General features: G+C 36.2%; 3 protein-coding genes across 4 annotated transcripts in view; 2 read left to right on the top strand and 1 right to left on the bottom strand.

The window, feature by feature from the left end:
* The window catches only part of LOC110032099 (putative aconitate hydratase, cytoplasmic), a 39,997-nt gene extending 30,324 nt beyond the window's left edge, over positions 1-9,673 (top strand). For both annotated transcript variants that reach the window (XM_020735611.1, XM_020735610.1), the window contains one exon: positions 9,393-9,673. In XM_020735611.1, coding sequence (XP_020591270.1) covers positions 9,393-9,464 — 72 coding nt within the window. In that variant the 3' untranslated portion in view covers positions 9,465-9,673. The remainder of the gene's footprint in view (positions 1-9,392) is intronic.
* Positions 9,674-12,428: 2,755 nt separating this feature from the next.
* On the bottom strand, positions 12,429-14,489 carry LOC110032085 (pentatricopeptide repeat-containing protein At4g20090-like). Its single transcript, XM_020735599.1, is given in 2 exon segments — positions 12,429-13,292; positions 13,295-14,489. Coding segments are annotated over 2 exon segments (1,923 nt in total). The 5' UTR covers positions 14,354-14,489.
* A 2,564-nt stretch (positions 14,490-17,053) lies between these two features.
* On the top strand, positions 17,054-21,155 carry LOC110032151 (peroxidase 42-like). The gene is made up of 4 exons (XM_020735677.1): positions 17,054-17,364; positions 17,481-17,669; positions 17,772-17,937; positions 20,560-21,155. The coding sequence occupies exons 1-4, from the start codon at positions 17,137-17,139 to the stop codon at positions 20,976-20,978; spliced, it is 1,002 nt and encodes a 333-aa protein (XP_020591336.1). The 5' UTR covers positions 17,054-17,136; the 3' UTR covers positions 20,979-21,155.
* Positions 21,156-21,491: the final 336 nt, after the last annotated feature.

Genomic DNA, 21,491 nt, shown 5'->3' with positions numbered 1-21,491 from the left:
TATAAGTAGAATTCAAGTTGGTTGGTTGAATAATAAAAAATTGGTTTCACTTGAATCAACTTAAGAAAAAAGCTTTAGTACCTCTTAGAATAAAAGGAAAATTTTATAACATGGTGGTTAGAGTTGCAATGCTCTCTGTCGCTGAATTTTGGCCTTTAAAAGAGAAGCACAAAACTAAGTGCTTTCGAGATGAGAATGATTAGGTGGATGAGTGGCTTTACACTTAGAGACAAAATGCGAAATGATTATATCTGTGATAGGGTTGGTGTAGCTTCAGTGACGAACAAAATTAGAGAGATGTCTCAGATGGTTTGGGTTTGGTCACATTAAATGTAGACCTTCTGATGATCCGATTAGATGAGTTGATGTTTTAGATTCGTCTTATGTTAAGAAAGGCAGAGGCAGACCTCGGAAGACTTGGGCATATTGTATAAAAAATGATCTTAATTTATTAGAATTAAATGAAAATATGACACTTAATAGGACACAGTGGAGAAAAAGGATTTATGTAGCCGACCCCACTTAGTGGGATAAAAGTTTCGTTGTTGTTGTTGTATCCAAATTTGTATGAAATGACATGATAAATTGAAATTTTGGCTGCATATATGTCTTCACATTCTAAAATGACTTTTCCATTTGCTCAATTTGATTTTTTAAGTATTTTAACCTTAAATCCTCGATAACTTTCAAGATAAATTCAGTCATATGATCATTCAACGAGCTTCTAAAATTAAACCATGATTGATGCATTGAGATTATAACATTCTTGATGATCCTCACTTCAAGTAATGAGGTGATTGACACAGGCTGATATCCATTAAGATTTGTGCAAATTACCTCTTGATCATCAAATTATCCCAGATAATAAGTTCACACGATGCAAACTTTCATTCTTGAAATATTACATGCATACTTCATATAAAATTTATTACATTTAAAAATTATGCAGATAACATTAGATAATTAGGAAGGGCTGAAAAATTTTTCACCATTGGACTCTATGGACAGATAATCTTCTTTTTTGGTAATATGGTCTGGGAGATCTCCGGAAATCTCTTCTCTAACTTTTTCTAATCTCTTTTACTCACTTCTTTGATAAATGATAGCCTTATAACAGCAAATTGATAATAATCAACTGTTAACTTGTGTCCTACCGTAGTGGACTTAAGTCAAGACGATCGAACTCTTTGTGTGCCTTTATTTTCTGCCCTTAGATATTTCCTTTTCTATCTCTTTTTCTTAGTTAACTTGTACTGATTTTTTTTTTGTCTCAATTTAGAATCTTGATAGAACTTTCTTGTTACCAATTTAAGCAAGCTCACCTTTTGCTATCAACTAGTGGTATTTGGAATTTAAGCTTGTTGATAAGGTTATGGACTTATGCTGCATTTAAATTCAGAAAGCCCTCCATAAAAACTTAACAAAAATTGAATACAACGAAGTTGAGGCCCTCTAAAAAGTTAATTAGAAATTTTAAGAAATGCTCATAAAAACCTAGTTTAAAATGTGCTTTATTTGATCTTATTTTATGAGCTACTGCAATTCCTTGGATACTTATTTTCTCTTCTTTGTGCATCAACGCCTTATCATCTACAAATGAGAAAAGTGTCAAAAGTGGTTTTCTGACTCTTTGCAAGGGGTAGTTTTAATCCCAAAGCCTATAATAATGCCAATTTAGTCTTCAAACTCCTTTAATGGGGGATAAAATAGTCCTTCACTGAGACTATTTTAGCTCATACTAAAAGAGCATGAGGATTAACTTGACACTTTTATAGACTTTGGGACTAAAATAACCCTGTGTAAGTAATAAGAGAATTATTTTGACACTTTACCATCTACTTTCATACAACTTATTTTTAAGGCTATTCTAGATGATGAGATTGTGTTCGCTTTTGATGGTGGATATTAGTTATTCACCTTACTAGATAAAACTGACTGATGATTTATGGAATAATTTATAAGAAGCTTAGAATTTATGTTCAATCTTGCTTTATGAATATTAATTGCTAAATTTGAGGAGTGGAATTTGTCAAAGGAGTTGGTGTTCTGACTTGCAGATAAGAGCATGTGCTTTATTAATTTTGGAGTCCAGCCCCTGTGGCTGTACAGTTTTATCGCTTGGGATGGTTCATGTGTGGTTCATGGGTGTGATATTTGCAAATTGATTGGGATTTAACTGTTTCTTTTGGAAGTTTTAATCTGCTGTTTGGTATTTCAAATCAATTTAGGGTTAATTTAATATTATATTTGGATTGATCTTTTTGGCAAGCCTTATCTATGAATAAAGACTATGAAGAGTCTATAATTAGTAGCTTAGGCATGTACTTTACAACTATTTCCTAAATAAAATTTATCTTTAGTTTTCAATCTAGTGAGTGCAAGTTTTATGGGTGATTTTTTTGAAGTGACTTCAAAGTGAGTGTCTGATTTCGGAAAAATTAATATTGTACCACTATGAGACTCTAATCTCTTTTGTTTACATAACTTATTTCAGCTAGTTCAATGCATTTATTTTTTCTTAAAAGGTGACATGTTTGAATTCTACTTTTGTGAAAATTATTCCGTTTCTTACTAATTTTCTGTATTTTTTTTAATTCTCAATGAAATTCTTCAGTATTTTTTTTATCGTTTCATCATCAATTAGGTTTAAGTTACTAGACTGTCCTTTGTTTTTAAGAAAACAAGCTGTTGGATTGATTTATTGGTATGTTTTGATTCGTGAATCCTTGATTTTCTTTTTCATGAAAGCACAGTATGCATCATGTTAGTTTCATTAAAAGGAAATACCTTTTAAGTTGCATATTAGAGAATAGCCATTCAGTGTTGAGAATTGTATATAGTTTAAGTCTTATTTGTAAATAGGAAATATAAAAGAAGTCAAGAATTTTATTTGTAATGAAAGTTGTAAGGCTCTATATAAGCCTGATTCTTCATTAAGTTTTTCAGAAAAATCATTTCAATTTGGTAATAGAGCTCTAACCATCTAGCCGACATCCTCGTTGGCCTCAATCAGTGTCGTCGTCAGTGCAACTCAATTGGTGCAGAGACTAGGATTGATATTCCTTTCTTTCGCAAATTGTGACAGACGCGATCACTGCAGAGACCACGGATCGGTCTTCCTTTCCTACACAAATCATGGCAGATGGGATCGTGGATCGCGACAAACGGGGTCTCGGATTGTGGTAGATGGGATTGCAACAGACTGGATCATGACACCTAAGGCACCGCGGCAGACGTGCGCTGGGAAGGCACTTATGGGATTGCGATTGGTTCGGTCAGGAAGGGCGTTCCGCTTGGTTTGGTCAGGAAGGGCGTTCCGCTTGGTTCGGTCAGGAAGGGCTTCTACGGCTTGATGTGAGAGGAAGGAGTGGAGCAGGGCTCCATTTCTGGTAGTCTTTCGTACACAACGGTCGCACCATTTCCTTTACCATGAGAAACAACTTGGAATTGTGAAATTGTGACTTGGGAGTGAGGAAGTCAGTGGAGCAGGGCCATCATTTCTAGAATTGCGCTCGACAATTGAGAGGCGAAGGATCGAGGCGGCTGCAGTTTGGCGTGCGGGACAAAGGGGTTCCGACTTCATGCAGGCTAAGACAAAGTAATCGTGGGGTTGACAAGTGCTCAGGGGTTGACCCTTAGGTGCTAGAACTGTGGAAAAGTAGGACACCTGAGTAAGGTTGTCAAAGCAACTTAAGGAGTGAGACCGGTGGACGTGGATAGTCTAGAGCTCGTGGTCGTAATCTTGGGGCCCAAATTTGTGGAAGAGGGGGTTACCGAGCAAATCTGATGTTAGTGAAGAATGAAGGAGAGATGAGTGATCTTTACCAATAAAGACCACGAGCTCTTGTAGATTTTGAAGGGAAACAGAAAGCAACAAATGATGTGACTGAGAATGCATCTGCCTTATCGTCATCAAAACTTTGCTACTTATGCTCACTCAGTTAAACATACTCGTCATACACATGCACTTGTCTCTATATTCACCATAAGATCACCAGAATGGATAGTAGATTCTGGTGCATTGTGACATGTGACAGATAATGTTAGTGAGTTCGCTTGTTATACTTATTCAACAATTTCGGAGAACATTCAGACAATTGATGGTATGCCACAACCTGTGGTTAGTAAGGGTAGAGTGAGATGTACAAATTTTATGACTTTGTCCAATATTTTGCATGCTCCTTCTTTTTCAATGAATCTTTTATCCATTAGTGTCATCATTCTCCAACTAAAATGCATTGTTTCCTTTGAGATTTCTAAAGTGATCTTTCAAGAGGACGACACTGGTCGGATACTTGGGACTGACATGTGGTATAGTGGATTATAGTACTTGAATAGAGAATAGATGGACTCAACACTGACATCCATGGTAGAAAGTACTGGAGTAGGAAGATCTGAGAAAAGTGTGGAGGCTGTGTTGTTGCTAGTTCATAGACACTTGGTACATTCTTCATTTAGTCATTTAAGCCGTTTGTATCTGTCTTTGTATAAGAAGGCAAATAAACAAAAAATTATGTCTTGCATGTTAGTTAGGTAAACATATTAGAAACTCTTATTTTAGTTCTAGCAATAAGAGTTCTTGTGTTTTTTATTTAATGCTTTCAAATGTATGAGGAACTTGTTCTACAAACTCCACGAATGACTATAGATATTTTGTGACTTTCATTGATTTTTTTTTGTTTTTTGTATTACTTAGTTATATCTGATGAGAAACAAAAATGATGTGCTTGTCTGCTTTAAAAACTTTCACAAGATAGAGTATGCCAACAAGGCTTTTGATTTCAGCTAAGGGGATACATTAAACCACTTGTCCGTACACACCGGTGCAAAACATAGTAGCAGAAAGGAAGAACAAACACCTTCTATAGATAGTATGAAGCATGATGATCTCGATGAAGGTCCCAAAACACTTGTGGAAGCAAACAGTTTTGACAGCCGCTCAATTGATCAACGGAATGCTTTTAATTGTGTTGGGGTGGCAATCTCGTTGTGAGTTGTTGAAAGAAGAGAATGACATGATCCTCTCATTGAAGGTGTTTGGTTATATATATTTCCTGAAGGACAATAGACCATCAATAGGGGAGCAAGATACCAAAACTGTGAAAGTATATTTTTGTGGGCTATTCTGAAACTCAGAAGGGTTATGTTTGTTGGATCCTAATAGGAAAAGAGTGTTTTAGAGAATTCAAACTGCACTACTCATTGGAGGTGATCTCACCCTTTGGTGACTCGTTAGATAATGAAGGTATGAGGCGAGAGGGGGAGAGTAGTGATGGTGAGAGATTGTTACATGTGGGAATGAGGCGTTGTCCCATTGTGTGGGAAGGATCAAATGAGGAAGAGCCATTCCCTGAGAAATGAGCCCGAAGGTGGTGGTATTCAAGCCCAAGGGGAGCTAAGGGTGTATACAAGGAGGAGGCAAAATGAGGAAACGTCCGTCGTGCCACTCGTGCCAACAAGTTTGGTCTATCCCGACTCTTGAGGCACTTACAACTTCTACCTCTAAATCCGATTACACAAGCGATATGATTCCTATCCCTTCTTCTACCACTCCCATGACGTTAAGGAGGGTCTCTCATAGCAATGCGTTATTCTTCTAATTGTTTTTGTTTTTCACATAACATTGCTCAGTTTGTCTCATACTCTAACATCACATGTATACGGAGCATTCATTATATTTTTGGATACTGTCTCTATACTCAAGTGTTGGAAGGTAGCTAAGGAAAATCCAAAGTGAAAGGTTGTTATGATGGAGGAACTTAGTGCTCTCAATAAGAATAAGATGTGGGAGCTCGTGTTGCTGCCAACAGGAAAAAAACCAATCAAGTGCAAATGGGACTTCACAATGAAGCAGATTCCATAAGGAAAGATTGATAACTACAAAGCACAATTGGTGGCAATAGGGTATATTTAGACATATGGCATCGTCTATGTTGAAACATTTGCACCAGTGGCAAAGATGAGCACATTAGAGGGACTCATATCTCTGGCTGTGAATAGTGGACCTATTTTATACCAACTGGATGTGAAGAATGCATTTTTCCATGAGGATCTGCTAGAGGAGGTGTACATGGAGATACTCTCAAGCTTTGACACAAACCAAACATTAAGCAATGTATTGATCCGAGGAAGGGCCACATGGATGCAGTGTTTCGAGTGAATGAGGGAAGAGGTTGATCTTAAAAAATTGGGTATTCATGCATTGAGGGCTGCCTTGACTCTGATTTGGCTGGTTGTACCGATGACAGGAGGTTCACATCAGGATACTGCATGTTTATAGGGTGCAATTTGGTCTCTTGGAAGAGCAAGAAGCAATTGGTAGTTGTGAGGTCGACAACAGAGGCAGGGTACAGGGCCATGGCCTTGAGAGTTCTCGAGATGTTATGGCTGAGAATTCTATTGGTAGAGCTCAAGCTGGACCAATGAGCTCAAATGAAGTTGTGATGCGACAATAAGTCAACAATCAACATTGCCAATAATCTGGTGCAACACAGCAGAACCAAGCCTGTGGAGATTGATAAGTTCTTTATGAAGGAGAAGCTAAATAGTGGACTACTGGAGATAAGTCATGTAGTTACTAGAGAGCAAGTAGCTGACTCCCTCATCAAGGGACTTAGCTCATTAGATCTATCCAGGTTGTGTAACAAGATGAGATTAGCGGATATCTTTTTCTCATCTTGAGGGGAAGTGTTGAGAATTGTATATAGTTTGGGGTCCTATTTGTAAATAGGAAATATATAAGAAGTCAAGGGTTTTATTTGTGAAGAAGGTTGTAAGGCTCTATACAAGTCTGATTCTTCTATGAAAAGATTAAGGCTTTGTTTGTTTGGCGCGGCGAGGCGCCTGCAGTGCGGCGGGGGGCCCAAAAAATGCGACTTTTGGGGCGGCGAGGCATTTATAGTGCGGCGCGATTTCTCCTAAACGCGGGCCACACCCGTGTTCTACCTTCGGCTTTTTCCTCGCACCCCTCTACCTCATTTGATTCCGCCCTAACCACTTCCCTACCTCCTTCGGCTCTGCACAAGAATGGTTCGGCCCTCCCCTGCATCTTCTCCGACGGTAATTCCTGTTTTTACCGTAAGCACATCGCTTTGTCCTCTAATCTTTTATTCGATAATTTTTTTGAGGACGTATGTTCTTCTGCTAAGAATCAAGTGAGGAAATGCAAAGTAGATGCCTTTATGCTTCCTTGCTTGCTACATTCATTGTCGCCTCTGGTATGACTTTTTTTTTCTTACTGATTTATTAGAGAATATTTCTGTAGTTTTTATATTATTTTAGAATATGATATAACTATTAAAAAAGACTCTTTTCTTTTTCCCTCAATCAAATTTTGGGGTTTCTTTGATTGAAAAAGAATGGTGAAAATAATTAAATAGATCTTGCTTATTTTGTGCTTGCTTGTAGGATCAATAAATAAAGACCTAACGTTTATGAAGAAAACTACATGAGACAAATAAAATTGAACCTAAAATGAATTTTAGGAGTAAACAAATTGTAGAAGAACATTTAAATCTTATTTTTCAAATAGATTATTAGTCATATTAGTAAACAAATTGGATCGACACCTCACGCAATCTTATATCCCCACTGCAAAACAAGAATTAAGGTCAGTTAGTTTCAGGGATAGAATGATCATTTTTTCAAAAACAGCTACCCCACACTTATTTTCATACAGCTGCAACAAACAGACAATCAGCTTCCCCGCAGTAGCTTCATAGGGCAACGCAACTACAGCTGAAAGCTGAGAAGCCTCAACTGCCCCAAACAGACCCTAAGTTTTTTAGCAAAATCATTTCAATTTGAAGTTACAAACTTTATTTTGTGGGTCTTATTGGGTCTAGCCTCTCCTTTACATATTCTACGAAGTAGTTGGTCTGTGGCCACTGAATGAAGCAAAGTAAGTTTCCAAATCTGTTTCCAAATCGGGCCTAGTGCACTCGAATGTTAACAAAGGAAGAATTATAAGGTTTGCTGCTCAACATGCAAAAATAATAATAATAATAATAAATAAAAATATAATAAAATAAAATAAAATAAAATTCCAAGCCTAGTCGAGCCAATAAACTCGCTTTCTACAGCATAAATCACTGTATGCTTAATAATAACCAAGTTAATGCTATTTGTATTAAGCTTAGCGGGGAATAAGGATTGCCATTTGTGTTAAACTTTATGCAGTTGAGATTGAGAAAATATCAGTAACCTTTTTTACTCATACATATCTATAGTGTCTAACAATTGCGTGCAATGCTTCACAACTTAACCGTAAAGCTACAGCGAGTAAAAGTGTTTAAGAAGATTTACATATATACCACTCAATTCCTATGTATTTACTTATCTAACACCTAAGGTGGCTGATGGCCGAGCAGTTAAAAGCGAGTATCTAGAGAAGAAAGGCAAGCAGTTAGTACCCCAGGGTCGGATGCTGGAAGTCAACCACTCGGAATCGAGTGACTTGCCTTCGCGCCCCCACGTGCTAACCCGTGGTCGACCCCAATCAAGGTTGTAGACTATGATAGCAAGGGTGACATGGATCTGAGTCTTCTTTACACGAAGACCTAACCACTATAAATAGATGAAATAAATGTATCAAGGGACTTTTTAGGGGATATTTTTTTCTAAGAATGAAGAACCTCGACACGAGGGCATTCTTCCCTGATCTCTGTTCCTTTCGTATGTTTCCTCTCCCATTCCTCACAACATTCTCTTTCTCTCTCTTTATTTACACTCTATTTCTTGGGTGTGATTCAGAGAAACCTGTGTTCAGCAATGTAAAAAAGAAAATTATTTAGGTGTTAGATATGTAAACACAGGAATTGGGTGGTATTTATGTAATTGCCCCAAATATTTACGATGCTTTGCATAAGAAAATGAGAAGCAGATTTCTGTAATCAACGAGGCCTGCATTTCCTTGTGTACAAAATGTGGCACACTACACTGTTTAAATGTACAAGAAAATTTGGTTCCTTGGGCGAGAGAGAATGTAAAAAATTTAGGAAGATTTACATGCATAAATTCTTGTATATTGACATCTTACACCTAACTTCAATTATTACATTCATTCCGCATTATGTATGCATGATAAGGTGTATTTAACTCTTCAAAGTCAATATAGTGGTATCCTTGATGTGATATGTCAGATTTGGGTCAGATATGTAACTATTTAGGAATTGGGTGGTATGTATGTAAATGCCCCAAAAATTCAATGTATAAAATGAGTTGTTCTGATAATTTATCCTCTTTTGGCCCTATCGTTAAAAGTTTTGATATTACTGATTTGTTTTAAGCATGTCTTCATGTTACAAAGCGCTTTAGTTGTGCAGTTTAATCTCTGGCAAAATATATCCTTCTCATGCCGTGATGCTAATGAATTTTCTGACTTGACATGGCAGGTGGAATTGGCCTACTTCAATCATGGCGGCATTCTTCCTTATGTAATCAGGAACCTTATTAATTCTCCATGATGACTAATGAGCCTGATAATTGTTCTATGTGAGAATTGTTGAGTATCTTTAAGCCAAAAACCGTATGGAGTATCTTTAAATTTTACTCTAGAGGAAATAAGGTTTCTAATTTTGACGGCCTTGCAATTAATGCCAGATACAAAAAAGTTCTATGTGAGAATTGTTGAATTTGAGCTCATATTCATTTATGAGTATTTTTCTATGCTTAATCTTATTTTCTTTGTGGTTTGTAATTGTGCTCAAATTTTTATGAGGGCTTATGTTGAAAAAGCCTTTTTTTTTAGCTGATTGGTGTGGCGCGCCAAACCTGGCTATTGCTGGGCATGTTAAGTATCAAGTATTTCTTATGCTCGTCTTTTAGGTCGGAACTTAGGATCTATTTGCGGCAATTTTTTTGCCGCTTTGCTTTTCAGACCACCACAAGAGTTTCATTTGGGGTTTCTAGAAATTTTTGTGGTAGGAAGTTATTTTTTACAAGTATCAAGTTAAAATGAGGTGGCAGCCGGAAAGTTACGATCGTACTTTTTAAAATTAAAATAAATTTGTAGTAGTCATTGCAGTTTTTTTAACATTAGTTTCTTTTATATCAGCTTCAGAATTGCTGACTTACGTTCCCATGGCATTGGCTTTGTGGAGTAGAGCCTTTCTACTTGCAGAATCACGTAATAGATTCTGCTTATATAGGTTAGATTTTTTTCCTTTTTGGATTAAAATATAGAGATGAGGTAAATTTAGAGCAAATTCAAGTCCTTTTGGTAGATTTATAGTTGAACTGATCAGTCTAATTTGTAGATCTACAGCCTAGTTTTGATGATAGAGTTGTGAATTTAACTAATTTAGCTCGAAGATAGTTAATTGCTCAAAAATTAATTCAAATTTTGGCGTGAGTTGGGATTGAAATAAAAGAGGACTTCAGCTCGGTTCCAAACAATCACTGTACTTGAAAAAAATTAATTCTATTTCAATTCTAGAGATTTCTTCCGGAGGAGCAGGGTAGAGTCTCGCAAGGCCGGTGTCATGAACATATAACATTTTTGAATTAGATTTCTGAAGTGTTCATATGATTCAAATCAGGCTCGAATCAAGCTTAAACTCAAGTTGATCCAGGAGAATCAAATTAGTTCTGTCAAATGAATTTTAATCAACGGATTGGGTTAGTTAAGTTTAAACCAATAAAGAAAGGTACTTCATGTTTATGGAAAAAATTGAAATTTTAGATGGTTCATATGTTAATAAATAGAAATTGGGTGATCCGTATGTAAATGTCCCAACAAACTTATAGACTTCGAATTTGATTTTATTTGGAATCCAGCAATAATATCTACACAAAACCATACAAGCATATTCATAAAATCAAAATCGTATACTTCGCCTATTCGGAATGTGAAACCAGAAGGCTTTATTGCTGCCCGCTGGTGATGATTTTTTATCGCACTATGATACAAATAATCAATCATTTTTTAACCCTAAATGAATAAAAAAGGAAAAATTTGTGCTCCGATTTATCACATGAGTACTGTAACATTTGCTCCAGAGTAACTCAAATTATAGATTATATATTTCCCATTCAAAGCAGTGAAATTCAATTTGGGTATCTAATTAAGGCAGTGTTTGGCTGCAACATGGATGGATATATCATGAATATCCTTTCTAGAAAGTAATTTTAGAAGTACTAAGATTTTCTTTATTAGCTATAATTATAAGGAATTGAGGGCTCTCTGGCTTTAGCTACGATATGCTTTTCTTTTGTTTTTGAATAAAGTCTGAAGCCCAGGAGCCAACCATACAGATGTGAATTTTCCTTCCCAAAAACTGGGAGAGACTGTAATTAATTATTAATAGTATTTCTATTTTTTTCCCTTTATATTGTATATAAATATATACACTAATGCTTCTTGTGCTTTCAAGGTGTGTTGTTTTTTATTTTCTCTCATTGTGCTAACAAGCTTGAGAAAGCAAAAGGGGAGAAGCAAGTAGCAGGTGGTTCTCTTTGATCTTCCTCTTTTTTCTAAGATTCGTTTTCTACATGAAATGAGGTGAAAATAAATAAGTTCAAGGTAAAAAACACACCAAGATTTTAACATAGAAAAACCTGATAACGATAAAAAACTACAAAGCCACATCACTAAAAAAATTTCTACTATGAAATATCACAAATGTACATAAATACTTGCCCAGATCATCTCTCTACAATCAACAAAACTTAAAAAATTTTGTTTCAAGCCTTCCTCTCGATCTCAAAAAAGAAAGTCTTCGCTTTGAAATCCACCTCTAAAACTTACCGCTCCACACAAAAAACCTTTGATAGAATACACCGAACATCAGAACTTAGCATTTGTCTCCTCAAATTAAAAAGTGTTCTCTTCATTTCCTTGCTGCTCATAAAAGTTTCGAGTATTCTTTCTAAAACTTTTTATGATGATAACAATGTGGCAAGTATGAGTATTCTTTCTAAAGCAAGCTGCTCTTAAAGTTCCTAAACAATTTCAGTATATGTGACATCTATACACCAATTTGAGATAGCGTTGAACTCAAGAACAACAAGATACTCATCCATCTTAGCAATCCATCAACACCCCTGATTACATTTTTATCACCATTAATTATGTATTAATTTATCATGAGCATTAAACCTTCCTAGAAAAGATAAAATAGCCTTAACTAGTAGCACTTGGATCATTCACCATCCATGATAAGTCCTAAAATACCAATCAACTTGGACACCAAAACTAAGAATAGCATTTTTCACACATTAGTGAGGTGACATATGTAAAAATTGAAGTTTAAGTTATAAATATTCAAATATATAAGAATTAAGTGATATGCATGTAATTCTTCCTAAGTAAAATCTAGTAGACATTGTCATTTTAATGGAAAAAAAAATTAAAAGAAAAACAACCTTCCTTGACAAATATGTCAACATGAGCTTCAATGTCAAAAGGCATTTGAAAACCCAAATTTTCTTCATAAATCATTTCTACATGAGATTATACCAAAAATCTTATCAATTACAACCCTCACTTTCTTCATATTACAAAACGAACTCACCATCTTCTCCCAAATTTCACTCCTTGGGAACATGTACTTCTTACACATCAATAAAACAATATAAGCCGCACCATTAATTCTCCCTCTCCTCACCATTCTCACAATCATCCCTTCCATCAACTCCCTCCCCTTCTCCTCCTCCCCCCACCTCAACCCCTTCAGAAATATATTGCACGTGACCTCATCTGGGTCACAATCTCTCTCTAACATCGAACTCAACAAATCAAAGGCTTGGATTAACCTATCGGCCTTAATCAACCCATCAAACAGTGCATTATACGCCACCGCGTCCGGTTCCGCATCGCCACGGGCCATCATATCGTAGAACAATCTGAGCCCTGCATCCACATTCCCGGCTATGCACAGCCCTCGGATCATCGCCGTGTAGGCCATCACATCGGGGGTGCAACCCCGGCTTACCATGTTCTTCCATACCATCATACCCTCCTTCACCTTACCCTCCCCACAGAGCCCATTGATCAAAATGCTGTAGCTCACTTGGTTGGGTTCACAGCCACAGCGGACCATCTTGGTCCACGTGGCAAGCGCCTGATGGCTATTACCGGACCTGAAATGGCCCCACATGAGCGCGCTGAAGGTGCGCACGTTAGGATTGCAGCCTCCCGCGGTCATTTTAGCGATCACGTCCTCCGCCTCGGCGACCTTCTGGTGCCGAGCGAGCCCATCAACAAGCGCGGTGTAGAGGACCTCGTTGGGCTTGACACCATCGGATATCATCACCGCCCAAAGATTCATCGCCTCTTCGGTACCGTCGGATCGGACACGGCCTCGTTAGCCCGAACTCCCCTCTCACGCATAACGTCGAACACCCTGCGGGCGTCGACAATGCGGCCCAGCTTGACGAGGCCGTCAACCAGAGCGCCATAAGTGACCTCGTTCGGTACGAGGCCGTCGCGGAGGACCATACGGTCAATGAGGGCGAGCGCTTCTTCGAGGCGGGCATGGCGGCAGAGGCCATGGACGAGGGTGTTGTAGGTGGCGAGAGTGGGCGGGCAGCCCTTGAGGAGCATATAGCGGGCGAGATTAGCGGCACGACGGAGATCGCCGGTGCGGAGGATGGCGTGTAGGAGAGAGTTGAAGGTGGCGGATGCAGGGGCGACGCCATCGAGCTGCATCTCGTCGAGAAGGGCAAAGGCGTCGTCAAGGCGGCTGGTGCGGCTGAGGGCTGCGATGAGGGTGGTGTAGGTGTAAGCATCGGGGCGGAGGCCACGAGGGGGGATGGAGCGGAAGAGGTGGAGGGCGAGGGGGAGGGAAGGGGAAGGGGGTGAGCAGAGTGATTTAAGAATGAGATTGAAGGTGAGAAGGTTGGGGTTGAGGGAGTGATGGACGCGGATGGCGCGGCGGAAGAATGGGAAGGCAAGGGAGGAGGAGTCTGGGGATGAGACGACGGATGAGAGGACGGAATTGAGGGAGAAGGTGGAAGGGGTGCACTGGAAGGAGGGGAGCATTTCGTCGAACAGGTGGAGAGCTTCAAAGGGGAGTCCGGCGCGGCCAAATGCACGGATGATTGGGGGAAACAAGCGTTCGGGGAAGGGACGGCGATCGGAGCGCATTCGATTGAGGAGTGCACGGAGGGCAGGAATGTTGGGGGGATCGGAGTAGAAACGAACGAGAGAGAGATAGGAAGCATCACCTTGGGTGTAGCCCCCGGAGCGTCGGGGAGATCGGAATAGATCGTCGGCGAGCGGCGTGGAGGATTGTGTATCATCTTCGCTTCTATCGCCGGCGGTTGTGGGAAAAGACTTGGGGGGCAAATTTTGAAAATTGGAGTTTCGAAAGCAGCGGTGGATGGAGAATGTGGAGTTATGGGGTGGGGGCATGGCTCGCTGTCTCTGTTTTAGGTTTGGCGTTGGGGTTGTATCTGTCATGGGAGAGAAGAGATGGAGGAGACATCTTGCTAGGGGGAGAAGGCGGGCATTGGAGGGTTGTGTTTCAAGTGGCTGAACAATGAAGAGTGGATGTATTTGCCTACAAGAGGTTTCGAGTTAAATAAATCTAAACATCATTAAATTTGATCCAAATTACATTAAATCTAGTTATGTTCATTTGAAATATTTGACATAAATCTATTTGAAATAATTTTATTCTAAAATAACTAATTAGTTAATTTGATAAATCCAAATTTAACAAACGAAACATATAAAAATTGAATTTAACTTAATGATAAATTTATCGAATTTATTTATGGTTATTTCCTGTTAAAAGTGTCCTACCAAATATCTCCTTAGTTGCTACTTTTTACTGATTATGTCAAATAGATCTTATGATAAAAAACATTTTAATGAAATTATATTTACTAAATTATTTTGGGCATATTTTAATTCTTTTTGTTTTCTTTTGTTATGAAAATGAATCACTTCCTTTTTGTCATGAAAAATTTTTTGAGTCAAATTGTGAGGAAAGTCAAGTCAAGTTCAAGCCACTCTTGGCTAGAGCTTGAGCTTGATTAATTATTGAAGCTCTAGCTTGAACTTGAGCTTAGTTCTAAAATTCCAAGTGGTACGATTGAGATAAAATATATTAATTTAAGCTAGTGTTATAATGAAATAACATGGATAAAATAAGTAATATTTTAAATTGAACCAATGTGCTTGAACTAGGCTTGATTAAAGTCGGCTTATTGCTGTTCAAATTAGTAAATAATCAACTTTGAACAATATATTTTAAACTCGAAAGTTAAATGAAGCAATCTTGAACATAATCATTAATGTTCTCGTTTTTCTTTCTTTCACTCGACTCCAACTCTCAAGGCTTGTTCATAAAAGATAATTCAGAATTCAACACATCCAAGATTTTAGCTTATTTTCTAGTTCTACATGAAAAATCAAATAATAATCAAAGTTAAATTGTATATGAAAAGTTAAGTACTCGTTTGAATTTTTAATTTATTCAATTAACATAAATAAGTCAAGTATAAATCATGGATGAACAATATAAATTTTAAACAAGCCAATGAACATAGATGTAAAGCTCGACTGACGCTCGAACTGAACATGAAAAATTTATAATTCGACCAAGCCAAGTCCAGCTACACTATACTTGACTCGACTCAACTAGTACAACCCCAGAGTGCCCATTATTTGGTCAAAAACAACAGGCCGAACCGAACCGAAGAAATGTAAGTTAATTTGGTTCGATTTCAAAAATTCATTTCGGTTTTTAATTATCAAGACCTTAATATTCAGTTTTAAGTTATTGTTTTCGTTTTAATTTTCATTTAATTAAACAAACCAAAAAGCCTAAAAAAATTGAAATCGAATAGTGTTTCATAAAATTTATACAGATATCATACATGTTAAGTTATGCAGTTAACAGCAAAATTATAAGCATTTCATAATTAAACCGTTTAAACTAAATTAAATTCAGATCCGCTTGATTTTGTTTCATCAAAATCCATGTTATTTCTATTTTTAGAATTCAGATTTCAATTGTAATGGGTTAGACCGATTTAAAAACTGATCCATCCAACTCTCCAAATGTTCAATTTCATGCTTAGTAATAGACCCATACACTTAGAATATTAAAATACACTTGTTTTTTTTTTTCATTCTGACTCCAAACAAGCAGTTTGTTTGAATCGGGGGAAGCATTGCAGGAGAAGAAAATTCATAAAAATATAACTGTTTTAGTTAATCTATCAAGCAGTTCATCGACCTGAATCCAAATTCCTAAAAAATGCATCTTCACAAATCTATTTTTCTCGGTAGATTCATGTCAAATGTTGCATGGTCAGCTCCGTCAATCTTTTAAAAAAAACTATAATATGGTTATCAAGAACTGGTGAATAAATCAAATTTCTCCATTACGGTCCAAGGTATTTTTATATCCCTTTGGAATCCTTGGATCTTATGAACTCAAAATCAAACCCAAATACCTTGGGACTTAGGACTCGATGATCCGTCAAAAAAGAAAATATTCCATCCGGACAACGCACAATCGGACGGTCAACCACTGGTTGCCACATCATTATACATGTCAGCTGCGGGTGACGTGGTAGCCGGTGGTTAGTTGTCCAGACGTGCGGACGTCAATATCTTTTTCAGTTATGGAGGTCTAGTATGCTCGGTTTGACCAACTCAACTCCTGGTGAAGTTATGAGGCCCACTTAACAAAAATGAAATCTATTTCTCAATAATTTGATTTTCAATTAAGAAAATTTTCATATTTAATATGTAAATTAGATAGCTCTGTATAAATTAGATAAGTTTATGCCTTCTATATACTTCATAAATTCATAAAGAATTTATACACATACCACACAATTCCTTTATATTTACATATCTTACATCTAAAATTTAATATTTATGTTTATAATAGTTTGGCATTATGAATCTAATGCATGAAATCGTGAACTTTTCTTCTACAAAATTTGTAATAATGATATATTTAATACGGATACTAAAAATTTAAGAGTTTTGCATGTAAACATAACTGAATGTGTAAATACATAAAATCTGTGTGGTTTGTATGTAAATACCACTGCTCTTCTTTACCTAATTTCTAGTCTTTTATTAAAGCAATCGGAAGCCAAACTTAGCGCTCACAAATCCTACTCCTTCTCCTTCTCCTTCTTCTCCAAACAAGAAACCTCCCCTGAGACGAGATGGGCTCCTCCTCTTGCTGGAGCTTACTCTTCCTCACCCTCCTCGCCCTCTCATCCCTCACGAATGCCGAAACCCCCTCCTCCTCTGGCCTCAGGATGAACTTCTACAAGGAATCCTGCCCTCAAGCCGAAGACATCATCCGCGAACAAGTCAAACTCCTCTACAAGCGCCACAAGAACACCGCTTTCTCCTGGATCCGAAACATTTTCCATGACTGCGCTGTCCAGGTGAGAAGGCCTAAAATTTAAACGACAAATCAATCGCTTTATAAAAAAAAAAAAAAACCATTAATTTCTTTCCAACGACCCATTAATTTCTTTCCAACGGACGCATAAATATACAGTCTTGCGACGCCTCTCTGCTTCTGGACTCGACCAGAAAGACTCTCTCCGAGAAGGAGACCGACAGAAGCTTTGGCATGAGGAATTTCCGATACTTGGAAGAAATCAAGGATGCGGTGGAGAGGGAGTGTCCTGGAGTTGTCTCCTGCGCTGATATCTTAGTTCTCTCAGCCAGAGATGGGATCGTTGCAGTAACATTCCTTAATCCTGTTTACTCTTTTCTTTCATCAGTTTATGTTATACTAGCGATTGATTAATAAGCTGTTTGTGATGGAATGAATGAATGAATGAAGGTTGGAGGGCCGAGTATTCCCCTGAAAACAGGGAGGAGAGATGGGAGGAAGAGTAGGGCGGAGGTGGTGGAGAAGTTTCTGCCTGATCATAACGAGAGTATTTCCTCTGTTTTGGATAAGTTTGGAGCTATGGGTATTGATACCCCTGGACTTGTTGCTCTTCTTGGTAAGCTTCTTCTTCTTCCTCTTCTTCTTATTATTATTTTTTTTAAATAAATATGCCTGCAGCATGCTTTTTATTTTTATTGACCATGGGCTTCCATAATTTTTTCTGCATTAGATGTCTAACATCTAAATTTTTATATTTGTATTTATAATATTTTTCTATCCCCAAAATCGCGTTGTACGCCATGCTGCGTACGTCAGAATTATATAATAGATACAAGGTGATTATATTTGTGTTATAATCTATGTAATTTCCATGAAACCTAACTGTAACTTATAAATATATAAAAAAAAAATGTGGAACTTAATAAAAGATACAATAGGTTATATGGAGGTTACATGGAAGTTAGAGGATATAACACAGATATAATCTCTTTGTATCATATTTATAACTCTGACGTACGCAAAATTTTCCCAACTGTTAGTTCCAATATAAAATGCATTGTGTGAAAAATAAAAAAAAATTTGTATTGTAATCCTGTCGAAGTGTAATTTAATAATTTCAATATTTTATTAAAAACTTAATAAGAATTTATAAGTCAGTTTTTTACCGTAACTATATATATATATATAATTATATGCATGCTTGAATATTTGCATGCTTGAATATTTATGACGATGTGTAATCAGAACCGTACACGTCAATATTGATATTATCAATAAATTTTTTAATGAAATGTTTGTCTTTTATCCGTCAAGAAGTAAAGTTCAAGAGTTTGACGAACCCAACCTTTATTTTCTTGTTGAAGACATCGTAATATAGAAGTATAAGATTTGTAATCTTTTTGTAAAATGGAATAAATTATAGTTCTACTTCATAAAAATTTTAAAATTATCGTCTTTTTCATGATTATTTGGATGTTTATAGAGCTTTAATATTAAAAAAATAGTTGCCACATTATTTCCTGTTTCAACCTAATTAGAAGCTTGAGTATATAATTGGAAATTTTCTTTTTAATAGGGTTTTTTTTTATTTAGTAAACCATTTATTTTCATTTTCATCGGCTAGCTGGTACAACTGCAGTAGAATTCTGAATAGATCTGCATTGAATAAAATTTATATATAATTTCTTTATTTTATTGCATCGAAATTGCGAAATGGGTAGATCTGCATTAAATAAAATTTTAATTTTTTATTTGAATCGGACGATAGTACTTAAAAATATATAAACGACAGCTGTCATGGATGTGCTAACTTTAGTGTCGTGGTATTTCGTTAGTGTCATATGTTGTTTGTTTTATTTGGGTAGAAAATCTCTTTTTACATACGGTGTCTTATCTACATCATTTCTCATAGTCCTATTTTTAATTTTGCATACGGTAGAGATCGGACACCGTATTCATTGCTGCATCTTTAAAAAAGTGCTATGATAATTTTAATGTTTTTTCTTTAATTTATTTTTATTTTTTGTTATTTTTAGTTTACAATGTTTTGATTTTGATGTTTATTATTATTATTATTATTATTATTTTCTTGCAAATTTATTATTTGATATACGGGACATTTAGACATACATATTAATTAATTATGTAAAATACTTACCAAATCTTCCGATTTCACATGAAAAATATTATCATTTTAATTTTTAAAAATTTAATTATATTTTTTTCTTGTATAAATAAGATGATATGTATTTGAAAATTAAAGTTTAGATATTATTAGAAATGTAAATACAAAAGTCTTGGGGTGTACCAAAAAAAAAAAAGAAAAAGAACATTTAAGGCTAGAGTTTATAGTTATTTTAAAGACATTTTAGCATTTAAAATAAAAAAGCTATATTTTATTAGAATAAAGTTGTATTTTTTAGGAATATTGACGATGAATTATAATTTATTTCTTTAATACTCTTCAAATAAACATAATCTACACATAATTAGTCATTTTAATCTCACTTTTCTCCTCGGATCATTTACATAAATAGTCACATAAGCTTTTGTAAAAATAAACCATAAATGTTAAAATTCTGATATTATATTAATAGAGTTTCTAATTCAGCCATGCATGCAGCCTTAAACTTTAAAGCTGTGCCGTTTTCTCTACCAACCCAAATGCCAGACCAAAATAAGAAACAATTATGAATCATTATTTGTAGCACCCTATAAGTATATATATATATATAGTACACCTAAAATATCGAACTACTCGGCCTCTTTCCAATATGAGCATCCACAACTTCACCAAACTAAGAGAAGAGGAACATATATTAATGCCATTAAAGATATTAAGACTTGCATACATACCAATCAATTCTGATGTATTTATATATCGATCTAATATCTAAACTTCTGTTTTTTTATGTTTTACTTATATATGTTAGCTTGCATATGTAATAAAATGTATATTTTATATACTCATAATAACCTACCTACTGCATGCTAAAAAAACCCAGAAGAATAGTTCAAAGCCGGCAGAGTCCTGGTCTGCCATGATAATGCCTTATTACAAAATATATATATAAATAATACATCAAGTTGGATTAATTCAACGTCATGTTTCTGTACTTCAGATATGTATCTCTTTTGTTAAAACAAAATTATGGGGGCAATTACATACATAGAGTTTAGCACATCTAGAAACGTTTTTTTTTTTTTTTTTTATTATTATTTATGAATTGGGGTGTAGGTGCACACAGCGTAGGCCGAACGCACTGCGTGAAGCTAGTGCACAGGTTGTACCCTGAAGTCGACCCAGCTCTGAACCCGGACCATGTTCCTCACATGCTCAAGAAGTGCTACGACCCGATCCCAGACCCAAAATCGGTACAATATGTGAGAAATGATCGTGGCACTCCCATGAAGTTGGACAATAACTACTACCGCAACATCCTGGACAACAAGGGTCTTCTCATGGTAGACCATGAGTTGGCCAGTAACCCGAAAACCCGACCCTATGTTAAGAAGATGGCCAAGAGCCAAGATTACTTCTTCGAGCACTTTGCACGGGCCATCACGCTTCTCTCAGAGAACAATCCGCTCACCGGCGAAAATGGTGAGATCCGCCGCCACTGCAACCTTGCCAACAAGAACCACTATGATGAATGATCGGTTCATCAGTTTATTATAAACTATATATATGGCTTGTTCGTGGTGAACTAATTGGTGTTGCATGTCATGTTTGAGGTTTCAAGTCTATGGTTGTTCTTGTTGTTTCATTTAGGGTAAGTGGTTTAAGTCGTGGTGGATAATATTAATAAAATTATTGTTATTTTCATGTAAATACTTGAATTGTGTGTTCCTATGATTTAAAAAAATGAGTGATGATGAAGTGTGTATGTGTAATATAAAACTCGGTTGCATAAATTCAAATAATCCCATGCCTAAATTCTAAAAATAAAACTGATTTCTTAATCATTAAAAAGTTTAATATCAAATTAAGATATGGAGCACACAATTTTTCATATTCACGCATACTATTTTTGTATTTTAAATCTATGCATGGAAGGATATATTTCACCTTTAAAAAGTTATAATTGAGCTATTTTGAATGTGATATTAAATATTTGAGTGCTTTGTATAAATATGTAAGTCTATTTGTTAAATATGATATGCATGTTA

This window comes from Phalaenopsis equestris, unplaced genomic scaffold (assembly GCF_001263595.1).
Source record: "Phalaenopsis equestris unplaced genomic scaffold, ASM126359v1 Scaffold000878, whole genome shotgun sequence".
NCBI lineage: Eukaryota > Viridiplantae > Streptophyta > Magnoliopsida > Asparagales > Orchidaceae > Phalaenopsis > Phalaenopsis equestris.
Note: the sequence above shows the minus strand (reverse complement) of the source record. Positions and strands in the feature narration are given on the sequence as shown.

Excerpts from the sequence above, each read along its gene's own strand:
- LOC110032151 (XM_020735677.1), top strand. The coding sequence starts at position 17,137 with ATGGGCTCCTCCTCTTGCTGGAGCTTACTCTTCCTCACCCTCCTCGCC. Across the intron at positions 17,365-17,480 it reads TCCATGACTGCGCTGTCCAG|TCTTGCGACGCCTCTCTGCT; the intron begins GTGAGAAGGCCT and ends ATAAATATACAG. Across the intron at positions 17,670-17,771 it reads CCAGAGATGGGATCGTTGCA|GTTGGAGGGCCGAGTATTCC; the intron begins GTAACATTCCTT and ends GAATGAATGAAG.